The 24,606-nt window shown below is 50.5% G+C and overlaps 2 protein-coding genes across 5 annotated transcripts in view; one reads left to right on the top strand and one right to left on the bottom strand.

Moving 5' to 3' along the window:
• The first annotated feature begins 6,239 nt into the window (after positions 1 to 6,239).
• RAMP1 (receptor activity modifying protein 1) lies at positions 6,240 to 18,626 on the top strand. The gene is made up of 3 exons (XM_086465989.1): positions 6,240 to 6,258; positions 9,827 to 9,965; positions 18,371 to 18,626. Exons 1-3 carry the CDS (start codon positions 6,240 to 6,242, stop codon positions 18,624 to 18,626), a joined length of 414 nt encoding a protein of 137 aa, XP_086322115.1.
• A 2,968-nt stretch (positions 18,627 to 21,594) lies between these two features.
• UBE2F (ubiquitin conjugating enzyme E2 F (putative)) overlaps positions 21,595 to 24,606 on the bottom strand; it is an 83,156-nt gene continuing 80,144 nt past the window's right edge. For all 4 annotated transcript variants that reach the window (XM_086465122.1, XM_086465124.1, XM_086465123.1 and 1 more), the window contains one exon: positions 21,595 to 22,955. In XM_086465122.1, the coding sequence (XP_086321248.1) occupies positions 22,905 to 22,955 (51 nt within the window). In that variant the 3' untranslated portion in view covers positions 21,595 to 22,904. The remainder of the gene's footprint in view (positions 22,956 to 24,606) is intronic.

Raw genomic sequence — 24,606 nt, 5'->3', positions numbered from 1 at the left:
GAGAATTGGGACTTCATCCAGTAGGACCCTGCTCCTGGAACGGTTATTGCCCTATATTTCAGTACACACAGCATAATAAATAAATAGTGGGCTTTTTCCAGACATCACTAGCAAGATATTTTGCATACAGCTGAACATAGTCATGAAACCTAAAAGGATATCATGAGTTTTTAATTTTGGCATCCTGTCGTGCCTGGGAAGGAACATAGTGATTTATCCATCGAGCTGATACTCTGATCGTTTGTAGTCACTTAGGTTTTTTTGCTGGGATGGGGGTGTTTGAGTTTTTGCTGTTATGTTGTAGTTATCCCATGCATTACAAGAAGGCATAAAATAAACTATGTAAATATAACTGCCAGTGAATTACTTGTTGACACTGAGGTAGGAGCCAGCTGTCTGAAAGCAATGCCTGTTTGGGGGCTTTTTTTTTTCTTTTTTTTTAAGTGAGTACCTTATTAAGCTGATGAGGCAGGACACTTCCAACCAGTGGATTTGATGGTATTTTTGTTAATTGGTGGTCAGGGTTCCCACTCAGGCCATGCTGTGAGCTAGGGGGGAGCAGGGGCAAGGCGTCATGGATCACCCATGGGTGGGGGACACAGCAAGGCAGGAGCTCTGCTGGGCCAGTGCTGGGCAGGAGGTGGGTGGCATTGACAGAGGTGGGCTGGTGGAGTCCTGCCTGGGCAGGCTGAAGGCCGTGGCATTTTTCATTTCGGTCTCCCAAATTGCTTTCCTCCCTGCAGAGCTCCCACCCCACGTGTGGGGGACCCTGTCTCTGGCAGGAGGATCCCCCAGTGCCTAGAGAGAAGTGTGGGTGTCTCCAAAAGGTGCCTCAGGCCATGTCCCGTGGGAAAGCAGATGCCACAGTGCGCAGGGCAGGCGTGGTTCTGGAGGGACGGGCAGGGCCATCTCCGTTATCATGTGCCCTTTTGGCAGGTAGTGAGAGCCAGGACACAGCAAGGAGGTGTCGCACTGGGAAGAGAGATGAGGCCAAAGGACTCCTGACCCACGTACCGGCTGGCTTCGTTAGCCTGCCGCTCAGAGAGCGGTCCTAATTAGGACCCTAGCTACGGAGCTGATTGTCAGGCACAGCGGAGCATGCTGCAACCCCGCTCCTTGTGCGGCCGCAAAGCTGGGATGGGGTGGCAGTGTCCGGGCACTGGCTCCAGTGCGTGGGGACCAGAGCTGCTCTGCTTGCCTCTCACCATGGTCGGGGGAAGGTGATTGCAGCACTCAGGTGTAACGTGCTTCGGTAAAAACATGGTGCCTGGTGTTGCTTCACAGCGAGGCGTAGATGGTGAGTTTATTGAACAATCATCAGGCTGCCAAAAAAACAGGTAGGGCTGTGGTGCTGTGTGCCCTGTTTGCAGGTACAAGGAGGGGACTGGGAGACGCAGCGTACCAGTACAGAGCTGCTGTGGTCACTGGGCTGGTGTTTGTGCCATGAGCCATGTCCGGCTGCTGGTGTGCAGCTGAGCTGGAGCCGGTGCTTATTCATGATTCTGTGTGATCCGCTCGTTTCCATTTGACGTTCTCCTCTTAGTGCCTTTTACCTTCATGCCCGTTGATGTTTATCCCCAAAAGTGTTTCTGGAGCATCATCACGCTGCCTCCAGCCTGGCTGTTACAAGCCGCAGTCCTCGTGCTCGCTTCACTCCTACACTTATCCAGGCCACAACCCCCCAGGAGTGGGACTTTGGGGGCCACCCTTCTGGAAGCAGCAGTGGGATGGCACTGGCAGGACCATAGCGTGCTCTTCAGACCCACCACGTGTTGCGCTTCGTTCCCGAAGATGTGGAAGGCTTTCCCCTCTTTGGAGAGCTTCTGCTGCCCGAGCTTTCCATGTGCCCAGTCCCCAACGGGACCAGCCCCAGCCTGGCCGAGCAGATACTGACTTTCTCTATCAATTCTGCGTTTAGCTATCTGCTGTCTCCCAAGCCAGGAAGGTTTTACGCTGACCCTTGCCGCTGCTTACGCCCCTGGCACCTTGCAGCACGGTGTGTATTTGGCACAGAGGTCTCATTTCGCTGGGAGTTAATGGAATTGATCAGCAAGTCTTTATTTGGGCTTGGGGGAGGCTGTTTTGTGAGCAAGCCTGGGTGGAGAGAGATGCAGTGCACAGTACCTGGGGAGCCTGGGGGGAGGCCTGCAGCGACGCTCTGCCCTGGGCAGAGCCTACAGCTCGCTCCCCAAAGCAGCACGAGCAAAGCCACAGCCACATGCATGTTTTTCAGGGGAATATCTGATTTCCTAAAATTGAGCTTTACTAACCCTGTCTCTTTTCATTTAACACTTTTTTCCCTGCCTGCCTGACTTCTCTCCCAGCCAAGCTTCCAGAGTCCTTTGAAAGCTTTTGTGGCTTCACAGCAGTGAAGCTGTTGCACAGGTAAAATACGGGGTGAGCCCTCCATCTGCAGACCTTGCTGGGGAGCTCTAGCTGTGTTTTGTAACCGTGTCTGTGCTGTTCTTACAAACCTCTCCGTTCAAGAAGGAGCTGGGTAGTTTCCTTCTGCTGCTCCATCTGCAGCCCCCCAGGGTGGAGGGGAGGCAGGGAGGGGGGAATGCTCCTTCTTTTCTCCAAAGCAAACAATAGCAGCATGTCCAAGACATCCTGCGATCAGCCTTCCTGGGTGCTGGGAGATGGGCAGATGTTCCCCCCGCCTCCCAGCATCTGCTCTACCTCCAAAATGCTCGTTGCACAGTGACTCAGCGGCGTATTGGAGAATCCCTTCTCCTTTTCAGCACGTGAAAAACTTTGAATCCCCTGAATTCCCTCTTAATTTACATCCTGAATGGCTAGGTTGGGAAGGAAAATCCTGTGGGTTAAGGGACAGAGTCACAACATGCTAAGTGAACAAGCTTACAGCAGGCACGGGAGGCAGAGGCTGCCTGGTTTTGGGACCCAAGGATACTCCAGAAGCATCAGGGAGCAGGTTTGGGACAGAGCAGCTCTCTGAATTAATGCTGCTGGGATGAGAAATCCCCTTCTCACATTAAATAAGATGGTGGGTGACTGGGTGGCCTCTGCAAGGACTTAAACTCCACGCATTTTGAGGTCTCTAAGCTGGATGGGGGGAGCCTGGTGCTTTGCCGTTGGGAAAGCAGCAGCAGCAGCATATCCAATCATGTGTTAATAAAGTTTTTGAGATGCTTGAAGTGCTATATATCATCCTTAGCCAAATTTATTTGGTTGGAGGTGGTGGCAGGGTAGCTCTGGCACCTGCAGACCTGGGTCGGTAGGTGGCTGTGGGCTCCTTTTCTGCCTGTTAAATAATAATTATGGCTTTTTTCCATCTCCAAGTGCTTTACAGAAGCGGCCAAGGTGATGGCCCTTACCTGCAGTTGAGGAAAGACAGGTGCCTTGAGTTAGAAGCTGTTTCTTAGGGCAGGAGAGCACCACAAGTGTGGAGAGCCTCATGCTCTCCTCCAACCATGTCTGCTGGGCTTGGGAGGAAAAGGGGTCTTGAGCTGTAATGCAATGCTTCTCTAACCTGGGCTTGGAAATCACTGCAAAGGAGGTGCTCAAAGCCTCCACAGACGTTCCCCTGCAGGGGGCTGGTAGCAAGAGGAAAATGTGTTTGAGATGAAGTATTGCCAAGCTTGGAAGGGAGGAGGGGACTAGAGGAGCTCTCTGGGGAGAAGTTGGGCTCAGCCTTCTTGGGAATTGATTGGGATGGGATGGGATGATCCAGTGCTGGTGGTGGGGCTCAGGCAGGCTCTTTGAGAAGTGGACGTGTCTCTGTCTCCTCCCACAATTGCCTGTGGAGTTTGGACACCTCCAGACATCTCAAAGTTCCCAAGCCGCTGCATGGCTTCAACAGCCCCAGTAGCTGCTGGATCCTAGCAGCTTGGGGTGGGTAGGAGTGCTCCCAGCCTGACCCAGATGGGCAGGGAGGAGAGGCTGTAAAAATACATTCCTCATGCAAAACCAGGACAGAAATAGCCCTGCCAGAGCTTGGAGGTTTCATTTGACTGTGGGGGCACATCTGAGGCTGTCAGCAAGCAGAGAGATGTTAGCAGATGGCCCCCTCCATTCTGATAGAGACATAAACAGTGCTGAGCCAGCAACCATGTCATTCCCCAGCACCAACATCTGCATTTTTCTGTCCCCCAGCTGCAGCCAAAGTGGGTTGCACGTTTGCGAAGAGCCAGCTGCATTTTTCCCAGTGAACCAAGGGAGCGTTTGTAGGCTCTGAGGCCTTTGCTGAGCTGGCAGCTGCCCAAAGCAGCCCCAGCAGGAGGTACATTTTTAAGCAGAGGGTGCCAAACCCATTCTGGGGGTTATGAGGCTGCAGATGCTGGAAGGGGCTTTCTTCCTGCTCCTCCCCAACTGGCATGGATGACTTCCCCTCTCTCATGTTTCTTGGCATGAGGTTTCTTGCACAAGACCTGAGTTACCTGCTAGGTTGCGCAGTGGTTTGGTATTTAAAGCCCTATCTGGAGCTGTACCCCATGAGGCTATTCAGAGCCTGGTGCAGAAGGTGCTCCTTGGATGGGCAAACTGCAGAGGAGGTTGGTCCCCAGTGCTAGGCTTGGACGTCTGCCGGGGCTCTGCCTGCTTTTTGGAGAAAACATCTGACTTTCTAATACCACCATGGGGGCCAGAGGCTATGTACAAAGCTGCCGGCTGGAAACACCCCCATGCCAAATCTGGCTCTGCCTGGGGAAGCACGAAATCAGGCTTAGGAGAAGGTATGGATAGGTAGAGGCAGGCGGTCAGGGAGATCCCCGGGGCAGGTTTGCAGTGACGCCACCAGTTCCTGTGTTGGGAGTTTGCAGACGCCAGCTAGAGTCCAGCCCAGCCCTTTACGTGCGAGCACTGCTGGGAGCGGTGGGTTTATTTTTAGTCCTGCGAGCACTTGCTCTGTCCCTCGTGAAACCATCTGCTGCCTCCAGCAGGGCTGGTTTGTTGGCTTGGCATCAACAAAGCAAACGCCCCGCAAAGTTTTCCATTTTCTGGCTGCAAACCGGGATGTTTCTCATGCTCATCATCTCCTGCCCCCGTGTTCTCTCCCTGCCCTCCCATGAGTGTTTTGGATGAGAAGTTTTGGGCTGGGTCTAATCCTTCCATCAGCTTTGTGCTTCAATCCAGGCAGAGTACTGGGGTGCAAGGAGGGGACTCGCTCTGACACGACCTGGGGATGATCCCAAGGATGCCCAAGCCCCTTTGGGGGCAGGTATCAGATGCTTGCCAGGCTTAAGATGAAAACTGGAGCTTAACCGTGTTGAGTTAGTAATTACCAGCGGGCATGATGGCTCTACTGAGTGAAAGCAAAGACACTGAGAAACGCACTTGGTGACGACTGGCTCAGCTGGTCTGTTTGTGAATGTGGGTCCCAAAATGAAGGGAAGGGTTGAAAAGCAAACTGAGGCAGCCTGAGGCTAATGAACGTGTGGTCACCGTGTACAGAGAGCGGCTTCCAAGGCTATCCAGGGCCGTGCCAGCAAAATCATCCATACCCCCCACCCCCCCGCTCAAAAGCTGCTCTCCCAGAGCCATGCAGTGCCTCCAGTGGGGACACAGGGCTGTGGTCCCCACTGGAGGCTTTTGAAACCAGGGCAAGTGGCCTAAGGTGGCCGGGGGATGTTGGCCACAAGACAGTGGGACAAAATCAGGTTTGGGGTTAGCCACAAGTGGCAGTCTCCTTTCCAGCATTGTTCCCAGCTGGTGAGTACCCTCTTTGACAGCACGTCTGTCTGTCTGGGCTTTCCCTAGTGTAATCTCACAGGTTCGTACCTGCCGAGGCAGGATTCATCCCACTGGATGGGGACGTGGCAAAGGCAGGGCTCGAAGCACGCTCAGCAGACAAGCTCCAGATTTCCAGCCCTTGTTGGGTTTTATTTTGCAACCAGGTCCAAACCACGAGGCTTGTTCTCAATAAAACAGAGCAAAGCACCACACCGAAAAGGAGGGGAAAACAAACTGTTTTCATCTCAGTCTTGTTGAGAGAGCTCATCATTTCCCAGTGGGGGGGTCACAGCATTTGGGAGAGCCCAGGAGAACATATTGGGATGTTTGTTCTTTGAGTCCAGAGCTTTGCTGGTGCTTGGGTTTAGCTACATGTGGCTTGTTCATTGCCAGCCCTGCTGTGAGTGCCACTTATCAATTATTTGTGATCTTTTGGGGTTTAATGAGACCTCTGACCTTTTAGATTAATAACTGGCTATTTTCTGCTCTTTGCTATGAAGCCCTGAATGGTTTCCACCAAAAAAACCCCTGCCGGTCCAGCCATAGCCAGGATGATCTGGCTACTACTCTGCATGCATAGCCAAATAGTTTCATCATTCATCCAGCAGCATCAAGGGAGATCATGGGCTTGGGGGAGTCAAGCTCCCCCATTTGCTGAATAGCAGTGAGCTACAGCTGTGCTGGGTGGGTCTGGAAGCCCCTCCAACAGCACTCAGTGGGTGCCACTGAAAGCGTTCACAAATTAGGGTGTCTCCAGTTCCCATCCTATATAAGAGCTTCCATCAAAGGCTTCCTTCTTGGATGAGACTGCAAATGGGAGGTACAATCCAGGCACTGGGTGAGGTTCCTTCATTTGCAGGGGCCATGTGGCCAATGGCTAACCCTTGGTAAACTGAACCCTGGTAGGTGTTTGCTGGGACTCTCCAGGACATCAATCCAAGAGCAACTGAGAATCTGGGATGCCTGAAAAAGCCTTCCCTCCAATCACTTCCTCACCGCTACTCTCCAGATGTTCCCTGTGAGGAGGCAAATTAAGAATCCTTAAAGTTATGTGTTTTAACAGGCAATCAGTGCTCCTCTTAGCAGGGAAGGGCGTTCATCATCAGTCACACAGCTCCTCGCACTGAGCTAAACACCACGTTGGATGGTGCCTTCTTCCAGCAGAAGGCATATTTGCACACAGAAGGCAGCGTGCACACATGCTGCAAGGATGAATTTTGGACGGCTCGCAGTGGTATCACCTATATGGATGCACAGGCTGGGGACATATGGGAAGACGGAGATAACTTCCTGCTCCGTGCCTCACGTCAAACAATCAGACAAACCCCATGTGTAGGTATGGGAGTTGAGGTGGGAGAGATATCTTCCAGGAGCACAGTCTCTGCACTGCTCCTCGGGGTTACCAAGCCAAGCCTTGGCTGTTGGCGTCTGCAACGTTCACTACTGCAGAAGGCAAGTCCTTGTGGGGAAGGCAATGCTCCTGGAGAGTGTTTTGAAGAGCTGCCAGCAGGGGGGAGGGGGAAGCAAGGTGGTGACGTGCTTGCGAAGGACCTTCTGAGCTGGGAGAAGTGTGAGCGTACGAGTCATGAGATGAGGAGGGATGAGGAGGCCTGTGCGCTGGCTCTTTCCTGGCTGCCCACACCTGTACTCAGCCCACAGTCACGTCCACCCCAGCAGTGTCTTTCGAGCTGCTTTGATTGGCAAGTGCTTAAAGCTCCCTGGGTTTTTTATTTCACTTGGTTTGGGTTGGTTTTTTTCTTTTTCTTTTAATAGCAGGGCTCATTTTCATGCTGACTACCAGATATACGTGGCATGCAGCTGCTCAAGCAGGCGTTGCAGCCGGTTTGCAGTTTTCAGTTGCTTCATCCCCATGGTTTATTTAGTGTTTCTCCTCTCTCCACCCAAGGTGGAGCTGCCTGTTAAGGTGTTTTCCTCCAGGTCCATTCTGCAGGAGCCTCTGCATGGTCATCAAGAAATGTTTGGGCATCTCTAAGGATGGTTGTTTTTGTGGTACAAGCGGTGACTTGTCTCTAGGCTCATCCATGCTAATTGGGAGCGGGGAGGAGTGGGGAGGAGCGAAGCCAGGCAAAGGGCAGCCTGGCCATGCTCAGTTAACTTCTGCTTCTCTTTCTTCTGCTGATGTATCGCTGTTGAATTTCTTAAAGCAGCTTTGTCTTCCTCAATTTTTCTCCGTGCTTTGCATGTCTCACTCATTTCTGCCTGGCTCCATTTCCTCCTTTGCTCCTCAATCCCCTTGGCCGCTCGTCCAGCTGCTTTTTAATCTGTCCACCTCCCCTGCTCTCCATTCTCCCCTCATGCAGCTCTCTCCTGCTCCTCACTCAACACATTTCCTGGCAGTATTTTCTCTGCAAGCTGTTTGTCTGGCCATGTGATGGGCATAATATTTGCAGGGCGCTTGTCCTTCACAGTCCAGTGCACAGTCTTCACCAGGGGATGACCCCTTGGGATGGCACCTGAACCTCCCTTGGATGCTGGTGCTTGCTCAGCCATGTCACTTCTTCACTTAATTCATCCAGCTTTGAAGGGATGGGAAGGGGAGGAAAGCTTCCCAGCCATGAATCATCCTTGGGCCTGCTGGAACTGAGATTTCAGTCCAGCTCTCATGTAAAATTATTGCACCTTCTCTCTTCCTCCTTGTTCAGTGGCTTTGCTTCAGCATCCCATACCTTCCCATTTGAGAGCAGGGATTGTCTCTAGCTGAGGTCATGTTGTGCAGGTGCTGTAGGGTGAGCTCCTGGGTGGTATCAGCTGGGGAGAGCTTTAAATTACAATAAACTCAGTTTTATTACTGCAATGGTGAGGGTTTAACACCCCTTAACTACCTTGGCTTGATAACTCACATTTGTCTTATCTCAAGTTGGACTGAAGTGGCTGCCATGTTTGGAGAAAGCGTGGGAGCCCTGCAGCCATCCAGAAACCTCACCCAAGGGTCTAGGGGCCCCCTGGCCACCCAAATCGCCCCAGTGGATCCTGAGTTCCCATGTGTTGCCTTAGGATGCTGGTACCTAAGCGCTCCAAGGATTTGGGGGCTGGGGGCTGCAGAGGGACCACTCAAGGAGGGTATCCCCTGGGCAGGAGTTGCTGGTGTTGTCCCATGGCTTTCATATGCAGACTGCTAAATAAGTAGCTAAATTCTGCTTTGTTAAAAAAAAAAAAAAAAAAAAAAAAAAAAAAAAGGATAAAAATAAAGCCCTACTCTTCTGTGCCAAGTTATTAGCAAAAAATAGAGCTGGTATGCGGTGCCTCCTGCGATGTACTCCAGGAGCTGCAAAGGCACTAGCTGGCACTTTGGGACCCAGGGCAAGATATTATTTATAGCCAGGCTCAGTAAATCATTCCTCTGAAAGTTTTTTTCTCTTGGACCCTGTTCCCTCTTCCCTTTGTAGCATTACTGGCCTTTTCACTTTCCACTCACTAGCAACATTGCACTCATTGTGCACAAACTCGTAGGGAAGTGAGCTGCATCTCTTCCTCCTCTGGTCCCAAACCAGAAGGCACCATGTAGCAGGGGTGCCTACCCAGGGATGAATTAAATCAGCACCGTGCAGAGATTAATTTCACCACACTTGTCCCTGCACTGCATCGGAGATGGATATTTATTTCCAAGTGTGGTACTGCACAGATGACTTTTAAGGGGTCTTTTGCTCAATAGCAGCAGCAGGGATCTGGCAGTGGGCTGAGGGGTTATTCCCCAACTTCCCCCACACCCGTACTCCTGTAAACCAAAAACCTGGGAATTTAAAGTCCAAAGACATGTGTAAAGTGCTCAGCTGAGAATAATTCTGCGTCCTTACTTATTTATGACTTACCTGGAGTATTTTGAATAATTTATTTCTCTAGCATCAAGCACTTGGGAGGGTAAAGGAGGATGCTGCTGCAGGGTCATAGGGATGTGAAGAGAGAAATAAAAACCCTGAGAAGGAGGTTTTGAAGGAGCTGATTGAGAGTTGTGTTGCTTTGTTGTCCAGCTTTGCCTTGGCAGATGCCCTCTGCGTGACAAGCTGCAGGGGGCAATCGCAAGGTGGGGGCAATCGCAAGGTAGGGGCAAGGGGCTGTCACTGGGTCATGACCCACTATGGCACAGCCTAACCCCACTCACCCCTCACCTGTCTTCCAGCCCATCACTTCATCGTGGCGACGGCCTGCCAGGAGGCGGACTATGGCTGGATGATCCGGCAATACTGCTTGAAACAGTTCCAGCTCAGCATGGAGGGCATCGGGCAGCGGCTCTGGTGTGACTGGGCTGAGACCGTGGGGTAAGTGAGGTCCCTCTGCTCGTCCCTCCCTTCCCAGTGTCCTGGGACCGCTTGCACCCATCTTTGATTTTGGGGTGTAAGGAGGTCAGTGGTGGGTTTATTTCATGGGGAGGGAAACAAATGTGCAATTTCACTTTGTTTTGTTGCTGATGCTGCCCTGGCTCCGTCCCTGCTGGGTCCAGCTGAAGGGGCTTCTCCATCGTGGTCGCTTAAGCTCTTTCGTTAATGGTCTGGGTGATTGGGCAGAATGTACCTTCAGCAAGTTTGCAGATGACACCAGACTGGGAGGAGTGGGTGACAGACTAGAAAGTCGTGCTCCCATCCAGAGGGACCTTGACAGGTTGGAGGAATGGGCTGATGGGAAAATCATGCAATTCAACAAGGAGAAATGCAAAGTCCCACACCTGGGGAGGAACAACCCCAGGCACCAGGACCTGCTTTTTCCAACTGGAAAGCAGAGTGGCAGAGAAGGATGTGGGGGTCACAGTGGATACCAAGTTGAACATGAACCAGAAATGTGCCCTTGCAGCAAAGGTGGTGAATGGTGTCTGGGGCTGTGTTAGGAGGAGCGTTTCCAGCAGGCTGAGGGAGGTCCATTCAGTACTGGTGAGGCCACCCCTGGAGTGCCATGTCCACTTCTGGGCTCCCCAGTGTTTTTCTTAGCAACTAGAGGGAGAGGCTGGCATAATATGGCATGGAAGACTTCTGCTAAGCCTCCTGTTTGTAATCAATGTCAGGGAATTAGTGGTGATCTATGACTTAGGAAGTGCAGTCTGCTTTCCTGGTGGAGTGCTCAGCAGCATCCTTGGAAGGAATGATGAGGGTGATGAGCGAACCCTACTTAATGCAGCAGGATCAGGGAGAGCGGGGATGTTGCATTTGGGGAACGTGCTGCTCTGTATGTTTGGTTTTGGCTTTTTCAGCATTTCTTTTGGGTTCCTTTTATTGCAAACCACCTGAATGATGCTTTCTTTGGATGAACTCCTTCCAATTTATAATCAGCAGAGCTGAATTTCTCAGTCCCACCGTGGGGTAAATCATTCCGGCAAGATGATTTTGATTAAAATTGTAAAGACCAGTCAGGGGTGTCGGTGCGTTGGCGTGAGGGCCTGAAAAGAGAAAATAAAAACCTGTTCTCCACTCTGAGCTGGCTTTCCACATCGCACAGCATTGTTGTGCCGTGGCCTTTCTCTGGAAGGACGAAGTGGTGGACAAAACTGAGCTCTTGTGACACAAGGGCAGGGATTGAGGTCAGCTGGGAATGGCAAGTAGATGTTGCTGTATGCCATGAGTGTTTTGCACAAAAACTAGAGTTTTTGTAAGATTTTGGTTGCTTTCCTGCTTCATGCCCCTTTATTCTGTGCCAAATTAAAATCTCTATATAGGTGTGTATGTAAACAGACACAAATATATATGTAGATAGCTTTTGAAAAAGACAGCGTGGGTTTTCCTTCCTCTTCATCAGTGACAAAACGGAGGGGAAGAAGAGAGAGTGGAAAGACTGTGGGAGGTTTTCTGGTTCTGGGAAACATCTGATCCTCGAAAATGTCCAGGGCTGCTGCTCTTGCTCCAGCCCCTGGCCACCTTGGGGGGTATCCGCAGGACCTGTCTCCCTCTGTTGATACCTTTGGAGGCAGCATCCAGATGTGGTCCAGATGTGGTGAGTGGCAGGAGAAGGGGGTAACCACCACCTCCCTGGTTTCTCCTGGCTGCCCTGGGGGTGAGCTCCCACCTTTGGGGAACATATGAGCTGTCCCCAATCCAGGCTGTCCCAGCAGCAGGACTTTGCTTTTGGTCCTGGTTTGGTGCTGTTTGGAAGCTTGATGAGATGCAATACACCTCCTCCTCCAGACCTTCAGTGAAGCTATTGTACAGGAAGCAGAGGTGTATTAAAGAGTTTGGTCTTTATCGCCAACATCCTGGTTTTCTTCTAAATAGCTTCTACTAAACTTGTTATCCTTGAGGCACTTGGAGGAAAAGTTGATAAACTTGCAGTGTTTAACTGGCTTGCGTGAGTCTATTTGCTCTGTGCGAACACAAGGCTGGGGGTTATTTAAGAGATAACATTCCTCTGATCCTCCTGTGCCCTCAGGACACTGTGAAAATCGGATGGAAGCAGGTCAGCTACTGCTGTAAATAAGCTGCTCTGCAAGGATATGTGTTTCAGATGGCCACCTCGCTCGGCACCTCCGCTCCCTGGGTGTATATGGGACTCATCATCCCCTTTTAGGACAAAAAGCACTCTTAGGAGATGTCCCAGCAGCAGGAGTGGGCAGAGGGAGGCATAGGTTCACCCCTCCAGCTTTAGGGGGAAGAACTTGACTTCCATCAGGCATGAGATGAAGAAATGGAAATCGAACACCTGCCTAGAGCCTGTTTTCTTTCCATATCTTCCCCCAAACCAAGGAATTTTAATGCTTGAAGCCTGTCTGAAATGCGAAGGAGAAATGTGTGAAGGTTTTTGCCTCCAGCAGGACCCATATCAGCAGCAGCATCAGGTGCGGAGCTGTGATTTCTCCTATTCGGCATTTAGCAGGGAAGTGGCCCATTAGCCCCATCATTTACTGCTCAATTGAGATTGACATGATGGGAACATCTGGATAAAGGGATTGTCTCAGCAGAGTTTGTAATTGTGTTTTTTCGGTCCTATTTACAGGCTGTAGATTATCCTTCCATCTTGCCCTCAGAGGTATCAACCGAGCTTTTGCATCCCTGGTACCGCTGTGTTCAGATGTAATGGAGGGGTCTTTCTGGACCAGAAGTGTTTGCTGAGGTTGGGCTTGGACCATGTGGACAAGCACCAACTCTCTGAGATGGTTTGTCCAACACTGTCGAGCTCTGCTGGCTTTCTTAGCTGTGCTTATTTGGGGAAAGTTGATGATGGGTTTTGATCTGCAAGTCTTTATTGTGTACCAGGGAAACTTGTATGAGCTGTTACATGCTTCAGGAATGGTATGCCAGGTGCTTTTTAATAAAATAATTAATACTAGATGTTGGCTGTGAATGCTGTCTCCTGGGAAGGAAGAAGGACTGCTCCGAGAGGTGTTTTCCCTTCAGGTCATCTGGTTTCCCTCTCTCTCCTCCTCCCCAAAGGACGAGCCAGCCCGTGTTGCCTCCTGCTGGAGCTATGGGTGCTGGTGCCTGCTGGGCCAGCTGCCTGGGACTGCTCACTCATGAATGCGTCAGCAGGAGCTGATGATGACTTGTAGATATTTTTGCTGCACAGTTTTGGCTGGCTGGCAGGCCATGGCCAGGGCACAGCTTTGCACGATGGTTTTTGCATGGTGTTGGTGCACTGGGCTGCAGCGAGTGGGATGGGGAGACGCTCACTGCGCTGAGCGGTGCTGCAGCTGCGGGTGTCACTCCAGCTGAGCCAGGTGCCTTCACCCCAAATATATCCACCCTGTGGCACAGCTAAAAATCTCCGGGAAATGTTTCCCCTCGCCGTGGGCATCCTGCAGGGAAGGATCTCACCAGGGTGAGCGCGCTGGTCTGACAGCTGCAGCCAGGTCCAGAAATGAGGGCTGATGCTGCCAGCTCCTGGCACCCCTGGTACCCTGCCCCACTCCTACCCTACGCTGGGCTGCTCTCACAGCTGTGAGTACGTTCACAGTACGTCTTCAGGTTATTTATCCGTTATCTTAGAGAAAACGGATTGATCTATTATCTTTTTATCTCATGCTTGCCCTGTAACCTTGCAGAGGAAGAAATCAATTTTTTCTTTTAATTTATAAAGCAAAAGGAAAGCCTTGTGGTTATTGGTTTGGTTTTTTTTTCTCCTTCTGAAGCAAGGGATTTGGGAAGGACAGGAAAAAATTCCCAATATTCCCCAACCGGTATCCGTCATGTAACACCATCTGCACCCAGGCGCTGGCGAGGACTAAATGGCAGATTTAGATCCAGTCTCAGTTGCAGTGATAAAAAACCCAGAGGAATTGCTTAGGATTTACAGCAGTGTAAGCATTCGGATCCCGTCAAACCATAAATCAGCCCTCGATTGCTTCCCACCACTGGCCTGTCCCCATCCTGCCCACCGACGTTCGTCCCCACGTCGTCCCCGCGCTGCTCAGCCTCCTCCTGCCACAGCATCCTTTAAACCCAGGCCGTTTCCAGAGAGACGAGGAAAACAGTTTTAATTGCAGTTCACATCGGGTAGGGAAAAAAAGTACATAGAACGAAGCAAAGCTGTACTTTACAGGGCAGGCTGCCCGTCTCCCTGCCCGCAGCCTGCGGTGGTGGGATGGCTTGGGAAAACCTGCTGTGTTCCTGGTGCTATCCTACATCACCTCAACAATCACAATTTTTTAGTATTTTTTTTTCAGTAGTTAAAGCTGGTCTTTTAAGGCATTTTAAAGGATTTTAAATTAAGATGCTGGTATTTAAGGCAAACCCAAGGAAGAGGAGGGGTGGAAGAAGAGGGAAGTGGAGTGCATGCAGACTGTTCCTCCTTTCCCTCTTCCCCCCATGTCTAGTGGTCTCTGGGGACACGCTGACTGTCACGGCAAGCTAAGGACACCCTTCACGGTCAGTGCTCCTCCAGTCATGAGCATCCCTCCATCTCTAAGTACAAGTGAGACCCTGAGATCTACCGTTCCCAGGGGAGCCCTTGCTGGGTGCTTTTTGGCTCTGAGAAAGAGCACAGAGAAGCCCAAACCTAGGTGGGAAAAGGGGAGTCTGACTTGGGACCACTTCTCCTTGAAGCTGCTGAGCTCTTCTTGAGGTTGGGGGAAGCAGGACCAGCCTGAGTGCTCCAACCAGGATTTTTTCTGCACATACAACTGGATGGCCCTTGTGAGAGGCAGTGAGCGATTTCAAATACCTTCCCACGGGGGCAGAGGCACCCGATGGGAAGGCTTTTGTCGCATCCTCTAATTCCAAATGACATCTTAACTAACAGCTCCTCTGTTGCCAGCCAGGTTTTGCAGCCCGGCTTTTGGTTGTTATGAATAGCACACAGCACATAGCTTCGAGCTGCACCAGCTATTCATAGCCCTGGCAAACAGCATTTAAGACACCCACTCTTTCGGTTACCTCTTGCTCCCTGGAGGGTTGGAAATTCGGGAACAATCATCCTTAGATGTCGCATCCTTAGATCCTCTGGCTGCTCTGCAAAGCCACAGGGACATGTCATAGTGCAGGTCTGTGGCCTGGTGGCTTCTCTGCCTCCTTATTTCCCCTGACTGAACTGAGCCATCGTGGAGCTTGTTGGAAGCCTGGACAGGGATCAGCCCTGTGGTTAACCTCCTGCCCTTTCAGTAATGGCCACTTGGCTGTTTTTAGAGGGCAGCCAGCTCCTGGTCTGTGGAGGAAAGGAAGCATGGGTATTTCTCTGCTCACCTCCACCTCGGGTCTGATTTGGGGTTGGTGGCATTCAGGTCTCTTAAGTCCACCCCAAAAAATCGTCTGGGTGTTTTGCCAGGCACTGCTAACCCCCCAGATGCCCCGTGATGCCGCTGACTTGGGTTTCTGTCCTCACCATCAGACCAAGGTGGTCCCGGCTGCAACCTGGGGGCTTCCTAAACACCTGGCCCCTCTCTTCCCCCTACTGCCTGTCCTGGCAGGGGGTCACAGCCTGAACCTCCTCCCCATCCAGGGCTGCAGCAGCAGAGCTGGTGGCAAGCTGTGCCATGCTACTTCTGTAGCTGCGTTGGTCGCTGGTGTCATGTTTTGCTTTAGCTGCAGCAGCAGCAGGGTCCCTCCCCAGGGTGTAGCCGCAGCAGTGCTCCAACCCTGGCAGTGTCCTCAGCACAGAGGGACACGGCACACAATACTCCATAGCATAGGATTGGGGGGTGGGGGGGGTGGGGTGGGGCCTGAGATTTGGAAGTGTCCTTCTCCTGCTTGCAGAGATACCATCTCTGGAGGCTTTGTTTTGGAAGGTCTGTGCCCTCGCTCAGCTGGAGGAGATAGTGTTTTGGGAGAGGGAGGCTTGCAAAGAGGCTGTAGGGTTGTCTGAAAGCCAAAAGCTGGACTCTACCTTCTCTCCAAAGAGAGTTTTAAAACTCTGCATATGTTTCTGGACACCAGAAATAGCATGATCATCTACACAGTTCCTGGAGCTTGGCTCAGCTTTGCACGGCTGAGCACGGCAGGGCAGACTCACTCTCCCAGGCTGGGCTGCGGGGTGGCAAAGGGAAGGCAGAGCAGCCGTACTGGGCGGGAAAACAACCCCTTGAGATATTCCACCATCAGCACAGGCTGAATCCCCCCATGGGACCACGCTAGCATGATGCTAACCTAATAACACCGCTCTGCTCATGAGGAAAGGGGGAACCAGATGCTGCTTTGGAGATGCAACAGGGTGAGCGCTTACCACGTCTGTGGCACAGAAGCACATGATCAGCCCCAGGCATCAACACTGCTGCTCTCTGGTGAGATCTTGATCCCTTCTGACAAGGCACTGCAAGCAGCAGTCTGGGTCCCACCTGTCTGGTTTATCCATATCCCAGCAAATGGATCCCTCTGCGATAGCCAGCGGCGCACCCTTGGCCAAGAGCTCAGCAGCCCTCCTTGTCACCTCTACACTTCTAGCTGTTGCTGGAAATGGGTCCTCTTTCCCTCCATGCCCCTCCTGCCCCCTCCATGTTGGGCTTTGGGCGTGCGTGGGGCTGGCAGGTGGCTGTGCCTGCAATGCCACCTTGCTCCTGCTGAGGATGTGGTCCCACTCGGAGCAGGGTGGCTTTAACGAAGACAGGGGATGTCAAAATAAAAGGGACAAGAGACTTGTGTATTAAGCCACAGCTGCAGACCCCCTATCAGGCTGGAAGGTCCTCCTTCCATGTCGTAGCCCCACAGCCACCTCCTCACCCCTCTATGTTGCTCACGGGCCTATAGCCACTTTTAGCTCCTCTCCTCAGGTCCATCCTTTCCCCAGCTGGTGCGCATGGAGCCTGAGCTCTGAAATACAGATGCTGCCTAAGTGCAAAGTGCAATTACAATTTATCCTTTCATTCACTGACACCATTTTGCTTTGGTTACATGCACGTCTTCACGTGTAATGATGGGAGTAGCTATTTATCAGCACAAAAGCACAGACTGAGACAGGGAAGGGCTAAGACAGCTGCTGTACAAACCTTCAGTTTTAAAAATAGCTTTTATTCACTACTCTGTTAACCCTTTCCCTCTGGTTCCTGGAGGTGCTTCAGCTCCCGAGATCTCCTAAGGCTGCTAATGAACGGGAAGTGGTAATTTTGCACATTAGGATGCTGAGCAGAAGCTGCTTTTAGTAGCTCCAGGCGCCCTGTTAATTAAATCACCAGACTCCACAGGGGCTCCCTCCAGTGCTGCCGTGTGCCGATGGGCACGGCAAGGCAACAGCCGCCTGCCCCAAAACCCAGCTGATGAGATGCAGAGAGACTGCAGTGAGTGGCTGGGAAGCTGCTTATAAAATATTTCTTCCTCCAGGCGGGTTTTTAATTGAATAGTCAGGCTTTAGGTAGCCCTGCTTCTCTAGGATTAGACATAATTGGGATGGGGGAAAAAAAAATTATATATGCATGGTTTTTTTATGCATAGCCAATTTTAAAGCAGCTGCGATTTGAAACCCATGGTAGTACCTGTCCTTCCAGAGGATGGCTTGTTGGACTAGCACAGGGGCTGTCCTCTCTCTGCGGTGCCTCTTGCTCAGGGCTGCTTCTCGTTTTCCATGTATTTAAAAAAAAGCAAACCCAGATCTCAGAAAAGGGACTCACTGGCCATTGAGAGGTGGGATGGGTAGTGGTCTTGTGGACCTATTGGTTCATATGCAACACCGCCACCCCCCCCCCCCCCCCCCCCCCCCCCCCCCCCCCCGTTTTAGGCAGTTAAAAGGAGAATTTTAAGCAGATTCGATGTACTTATTTCTGTCCCCTCTTTGCTGAACCTGTGCCAGCTAAAAAGGATGGTGTCTTGAAGGCCAGCAGCCAGGCGAGCTCGTCTGTGGCCCAGGACAGGCTTCCTGAAGGTCTTTGCCTAAAGGTGCCACAGGGTTATGTGGGTCCAACTGGTAATTTCTAACAGCGCTTGTCTGGCCACGAAATCATGCAAAAAAAATTACCACCAACCAAAACAAAAAAACCCTTGCTTCCAGTTATTTCTGTAAATACTTCTGTAAATTTACTTCTGTAAATGAAAAGTCCTTGTGCTTCTGGTCATGGGTGAGCACTTAAAGTGTGATCGAAGTGGCAAAACCTGACGGGAATTAAAAAAACCCGTATCTTTTTATACCCCTCTACCTACAATCTCAAAAAAAATGCTAAAAAAAAAATCAGGTAACTCAAATAACTCTCTCAAATACAATCTCAAATCACAAATACACACTTCTATAACAGAAAGTACATAATACATTGCATGGGGTGGGGATGTGGTGCGCTCATGGCTGAGTGCCGGTCCCTGGTGCCACCCTGTTGCCCTTGTCTGTGTTGCAGCACCTACGGGGAGCTGACGAACTGCACAGCGCTGATTGCCGAGAGGCTCGACTGCTACTGGCCCAACCAGCTGGTGGACGAGTTCTTCGTGGCCGTCCACAAGCAGTACTTCAGGAACTGCTCCCCCTCTGGCCGGGCGCTGCATGACCCCCCCAACAGCATCCTCTGCCCCTTCATCCTGCTGCCCGTCCTCGTCACCCTCCTGATGACCGCGCTGGTGGTGTGGAGGAGCAAACGCAGCGAGGGCATCGTGTAGGGACACCCTGCTGCTGGCATCAGGGAGGGATGGGGGGGACCCTCCCCTGGAACATGCTTGGTTTTTGGGAAGACCCTGGCAGAGGAGCATCATGGTGGGTACCAAGCCCTGGAGGCAGAGACAGCAGCGCCACTGCTCCTCCCTCGCTGGTACCCTGCACACCGCGCACATGCCGCTCACCCCGTGGTTTCCAAATAAATACATCATTTAAGACACGGTTGTTTGGCAATATGGGATGCCAGTGGCCTGTGAGGCCGTCACGGGCTGCCCCGGTGGTGGGAAGCCCTCTCAGGGCACGGCTCACCCCTAGCATCAGCACCGCTGCGGCTCCGCTCGGCCATTCCCAGCTGCTTACCTCCCGGCACCCCCCAGCATCATGTGCCAGAAGAGGAACATTTTTAAAGAAAAAAGTGGATGGGAGGGTCGAAATTCTGCTGCCTCTGCGGTGCCAGTGTGGCGTTGGAAGGTGCCGACAGCCATAACTGCAAGGCCAGCAGGTCTGGGAGCAACCCTGGACAATGAAACCACCGCGGCTCCCTCTTTTTGTCCTTTTTATTTTTCCCCAACAGGAAAGTCATCTTCTCTTGCATGCCCCAGCACAAAGAGGAGGCCTTCACAGGGTGGGCTTTGCCTAGGATGGGGAGTGATGGGTGAAAGTTAGCAGTGGGAGCTGGTGGTGGCAGCGCCCCAGGGCTAATGAGCAACCGGAATAAGGTGCTTTTCCTACCTAAAGAAATAAATATATAAACCAACCATGTGCCTGTCTCTGGTGTGAATCCTCAGTGCTCACCCCCTCCAAGAAGGGTAGGGCATGAGTGGAATGAGGATCCTTCCCGGATGCCCCCCTTGCTGCCCTGAAGGAGCCTCTGTGATCCCAAAGACACGACACACCCCCCCCCCCCCCAATAGGGTTGACCCCCACCCGAGGGGCACCCTTTGGGGTGGCACTGGGGGTCTCAGCAGTGGGTTGGGAGGGGGTGGGAGGGCTGATTGACCCCTCCGAGGCAGTGGGGTCTCTGGGTGTGGGTGGACAGGTCAGGGGTCTGCCCCTGCGGCAGGGTCCAGGAATGGGGTTGGCTCCCTTGGTGGGAGACCGGGCAGCATCTGGGATGGGGCAAGGGGGAGACACTCCCAACCCTGCCACTAGTCTCTGTCATCCCCAACAACTCTGGATCACTCCAGAGCCCCTTCAGTGCCTTAATGGCTCAGGAAGAGGTCCCCTCAGGAGACCCAGTCCCTGTTCCCCCCAAAAAAACCCAAATTGCACATGCTGGGCAGTGGGACGCTCAGCCGGCCACCTGGCCCACCCCAGGCTGCCCGCTCCTGACTCCTATTCCTCTTCCAGGACACCGTGGCGCTTTTTTTTGCCATTTGATATTTGGGGTTTTCAGGGGTGGTTGAAGAATTAATTTTAAAAAAAAAAAAAAAGAAAAATCAGCATTATTTGATGGGGAGCACGCAGAGGTCTGGACACTACGGTCCCTGAAGACAGGAGGGGCTGAAGAGGCTTTCTCAAAGATGGGTACCCACCTAGGATAAAAATAAATCAAAAAAACCCAACCCCAAACCTACAAGAAAAAAACAGCAGGTTATTGCAAAAGCTGCACGGAAGCTACAAAAGCCAATTCCTGCACACGCACTATTTGCTGACGAGGCTCCACCCGCTGACTGGCCCCAAGGGAAGGTGACACTTTGGGGACATATAGGATAGTTTGCCTTCTGCCAGCGCAGGGGGTCCATAGGGGCACAGGACGGAGAGGAGCTCCCTGTCAGACTTCTGCAGGAGCGCGGCCATGGGCAGCGAGCTGTGCCCCCAGCTTAATGCTTCGATGACAGGTAGAAATCGAGAGTGGCTGGAAGGAGTATAGGTTAGTTGCATCTATACAAATATACACATAAATAAAATACATATTAAAATAAATATACATATATATATATAAAAAAACCAAAACAGCTCCTTGTGCTCAGGAAAAAATAATTCAGTTTATTTTCCTGGGCTGTGAGCTGATGGGCTCTTCTAGGATGAGGTATAACATTTTTTCTCCTGTGTATTCTGGGTGGGAAGAAACTGATGCTCAGCCCTTCTTGTACGCTATTTAATAGTATCTAACTTTAATAGTCTGCTCATGTCCTCTAGGGAACAAAAACATGGTGAAGGGATGATACAGCAGGGACTGGTTTGATGACTGTGTCTCTAGCTCTGTGCTCACCCAGGCTGCTGGTACCCAAACCTGCTGCACACACTGCCACAGCTCTACTGGGCTCCCTGTAGCAGCACCCTGCTTTTGCTCTGCCCTGGGTGCATCTGCAGCAGCTTCCAGGCAAGAGTGTGGAGCCAGGCATGGTACAGTCCAAGAAACAGGGACTTGTACCCCTTCTGCTGAAGGATGGAAGGTGGTAATGGCACCAGGGCGCCACTGCAGCAAGGGGCACTCATCTCCATCACAGCAAACTGGTTCAGTGTTTTCAGCTCAAAAGTAAGAGAATCTTTCTGATTCAGTAAACAAAAACTAGATGTATTTTCCAACCTTTCTATAGTTGTGTTTTATTCCTTACCTTCCCTGACATTACTGTTTTGGCAGCCAAAATCCCTCACTGCAGTTGCCTGCTTAAAATATGCTGATCCATGTTTCACTTTAGACACAGTGACAGTATTATCCACAGACAAAGCTCACAATAAAGCTCCCCTCCTCCATGCCAATCCCTGTATTTCATTTCCCTGTTTTCCTAGACCTCCAGTAATGTCTACAGGACCCTGTGAAGCTGTAAGGGAAAGGCCACAGGGAAAACTTAACAAGCAAGGCTGCACCATGCTTAAAATTTGCGACCCAGCTCTGCCATGCTAATGATGGAGACAGTTTTGATTTCCTTGAGCATCTGCAGAGAAACAGTAGGAAAGAACAAAACGTTATCATTCGGGGGGATAAAAACCCAACAGTCAACGCCCAAGCGTTACACATACACTTGCTCCGTATGAAACCACACGAACATTTATTTCAATGGTTTATCTATTTATAAAAGGTTGAATCGGTTCCATGACAGCTCCTCTGCATGATCCCACAAGTGAAACGCGTTTTGGTCTCTGTGGCTACGCCAACACCCCAACTCAGCCACCCCAGGCATTGCACGGGTCAGCGGGTGAGCAGCGGGGAGCTCTGGCACACGACAGGCAGCAACACGGCGTTCACTCCGAAGTGATTCCTGAGGTACATGCTACTCTCCTCTGAAGGACCTCTGCTTGCACATACTATGTGTTTGATACACAGCTGCTTACAGAAAAGGCAATTACAGCATCATGTCCTTTCAAATTACCAAAAAAAGCCATGCATGCACTGAGCATTTAGAAGAGGGTGCAGCGCGTTACTGTTCTCGTTCAGTGCAGGAGTTTGAAGAATACAATTAGGTGTTCTCCAGGTAACGGTGCTTGAATTTACTTTCAGCAGATCAAACTGCATCTGATGCTCCCTCACCACATCCAGATCAGAAAGCCAAAGGCAAATTTCTTAATAAAAATCTCCCTTTCATTAAATTTTTACAGAAATATATATTTTTATATATATAATTTTACTAATATTACACGTTTACGTAAATTACGGATTAGCCTGTATTTAACTACTTCACACAATGAATAGAAACAAAAAAGTAATACTGTAGCCCAAACAGGAGCTGAAAACAGCAATGTAAAAATTCCAAACATGTGACAAAAACATACTTACATTAAATATCATCACGAATTTCAATACCAGAAGTAGAATTTCATTTAGCACTTGCATTCTGGCAAGCTCTAAGCCTTAGCTGAATGACTCTTGGAAAAAGCTCGTATTGTTTCTGCTTATCAAAGGCAAGAATATTGTGATTTGGTTCACAGGAGACCATTTTATTGCCAACTTAGTGTTCCAAAAACACACCACCTTTTCTGGTTTTCCTTACCCCTCCAAGCCAGGCAAGAGTTAAAAAAAAAAAAGTGTAATTACAATTTCAATAGTGATTTCTTTTAACTTCTCAAGCATATCTCATCAACAGGATATACAGTACAGTTCAGAAGAGTAAACATTTTTAAAAGTAAGCAAACAACTTTTTCAACCAACATACACAATTTCTTGCTGTATTTATGCTGAACTCTCCTTTTAACATGGACAAGTTATGAAGTTAGTTTTCTTCTTCGGTACAACATGGACACAGGACTAGTACAATCCGGGCTGGTTTTGTTGTTGTTGTTGTTGAAGTTAAGGACAACGCTAGTGTGGAAGCCATGGTCCTGCCATCCATCTCCCTTCATCATCTCGCATAGCGCTTAATGTAATCTTCAACTTTATTCCGAAAGTCCTCCTAGAGGAAAGCACAGTCAGAATTACCCCAAGCATGTCGGAAAGGGACTCACATGGGCCTACGGTGGTGGTGAATTCCCATGTTAGAGTCGGTAGGGGCACATTTCCATCAAGTGAAAGGCCCAACGCTCTCCCCGAAACCCAGTACGCGTTCCTGACATGGTGTATGAGAACTGAGGCAACTGCTTGAGTCCCTCCAAGCAGATGTCTGTGCTCCGCTGGGGATCTCCTCTGGGGACTGAGCTGAACAAAGAGTCGCCATCAACAGCAAGTTGCCATCACCAGCTATCACCACAAGTACAAACAGACATCAACTGACAGGCTGCCGGTGCTGGAAGGCCAGGTCCCAGCTAGCAGCACAGCCAGGATCTGGCCATGGTTTTAGAGAAGGAAGCGAAGCTGTCCTTACGGGTAAAAGAGGCAAGGCTACGTCAGGAACTGTTACAAAAGCTGCGCACCCTAAGGCAACTCTGTCCCAAATACTCATTCTAGCCTGCCCCTGGTAACTTCACGGTATCGCAGCTAGCACGTAACTAATCACTGCCTTTTTTTTTTTTTTAATTTATTATAGCCTAGAGAATTTAAAACTCGTTTGTTAAAGTGGTTCAGAAGGAACATGCTTACACCTGTAGCCCTCCACAGAAAATCTATATAACCTCTGTATCTATGGAAAAGCACACGTTGCTACTGGGTGCTTTAGCTCTATGAAACAGAGATGCCGAGCGAGAGAAATTCTGACATACTTTCCTCATTTGATCCTTATCCAAGCAAGGGTGTCAGACAGATGCTACATTCCTGTAACGTTATTCTGAGTCTGAACCTTGCCTCGTGCGCTTACAGCCTGTTATTAAACATGCTCAACACAAACACACCAAGTGGCCTGTGCTCCAGATTCAAGTGGGGGGTTCATAGCAAAGTGCTTCTTGCTTGATTTCCAGCTCCCCGTTTCACGTGCTGGCTAGAATATAAAATACCAACAGACACGACAGATGAAGAGGTTTTGAACACAGTGTCCTGGTGCAGTGGAGCTGCCTGGAGAGCAGGGGCCATGGAAGCACTGAAATGCTCTGCCCACCAAGCCAAGGCTTTGCTTTTACAAGGAAGGGCACAAAGGCTCGTTGCCATGACCGGAGGGATCACTGCAAGGCACAGTTTTGCTTTAAACAACGTAAATTATCAGCTCCAGGTTTGACGACACATAAAATGCCACCTTTTGAATGCACACGGAGTGTTCCCGTACAGTCCGCTTCGCAAAGAAGTATACTGAAGTTTACAGACAGAGCAGCAGTTCATGAGTTTCCTGCCCCCTATAAATAATGATTGTTCATTGTTCAAGGACTTTAATATTTGGTCTTTTTTACTTTTGTTGTTAACAGTAGATAAAAGGTGAGCACCACGATATTTACCATGACTTTCTACTAATACTGCTAAGAAGTTCTGAAGGGCAGCGAGTAGTTGCTTTTAACTGTGAAGCTTGTTTTAAAACTGGGGGGAGAGCTGTCTTCCCTTGCAGGGGCATGCAGTAACCCATTCTGAAATTTGAAATATACGGTAAAATACTTAAAATGGAAACTGAAATCATCACAGCTAAAAAGTCCAACCCTCCCAGCTAAATTTGCCTGTTTCTACCTTGTCTACATCAGCTCTGTGCT

Source organism: Leptosomus discolor, chromosome 5 (genome assembly GCF_034619465.1).
Source record: "Leptosomus discolor isolate bLepDis1 chromosome 5, bLepDis1.hap2, whole genome shotgun sequence".
Taxonomy (NCBI): domain Eukaryota; kingdom Metazoa; phylum Chordata; class Aves; order Leptosomiformes; family Leptosomidae; genus Leptosomus; species Leptosomus discolor.
Note: the sequence above shows the minus strand (reverse complement) of the source record. Positions and strands in the feature narration are given on the sequence as shown.

Excerpts from the sequence above, each read along its gene's own strand:
- RAMP1 (XM_086465989.1), top strand. Across the intron at positions 9,966-18,370 it reads GACTGGGCTGAGACCGTGGG|CACCTACGGGGAGCTGACGA; the intron begins GTAAGTGAGGTC and ends TCTGTGTTGCAG.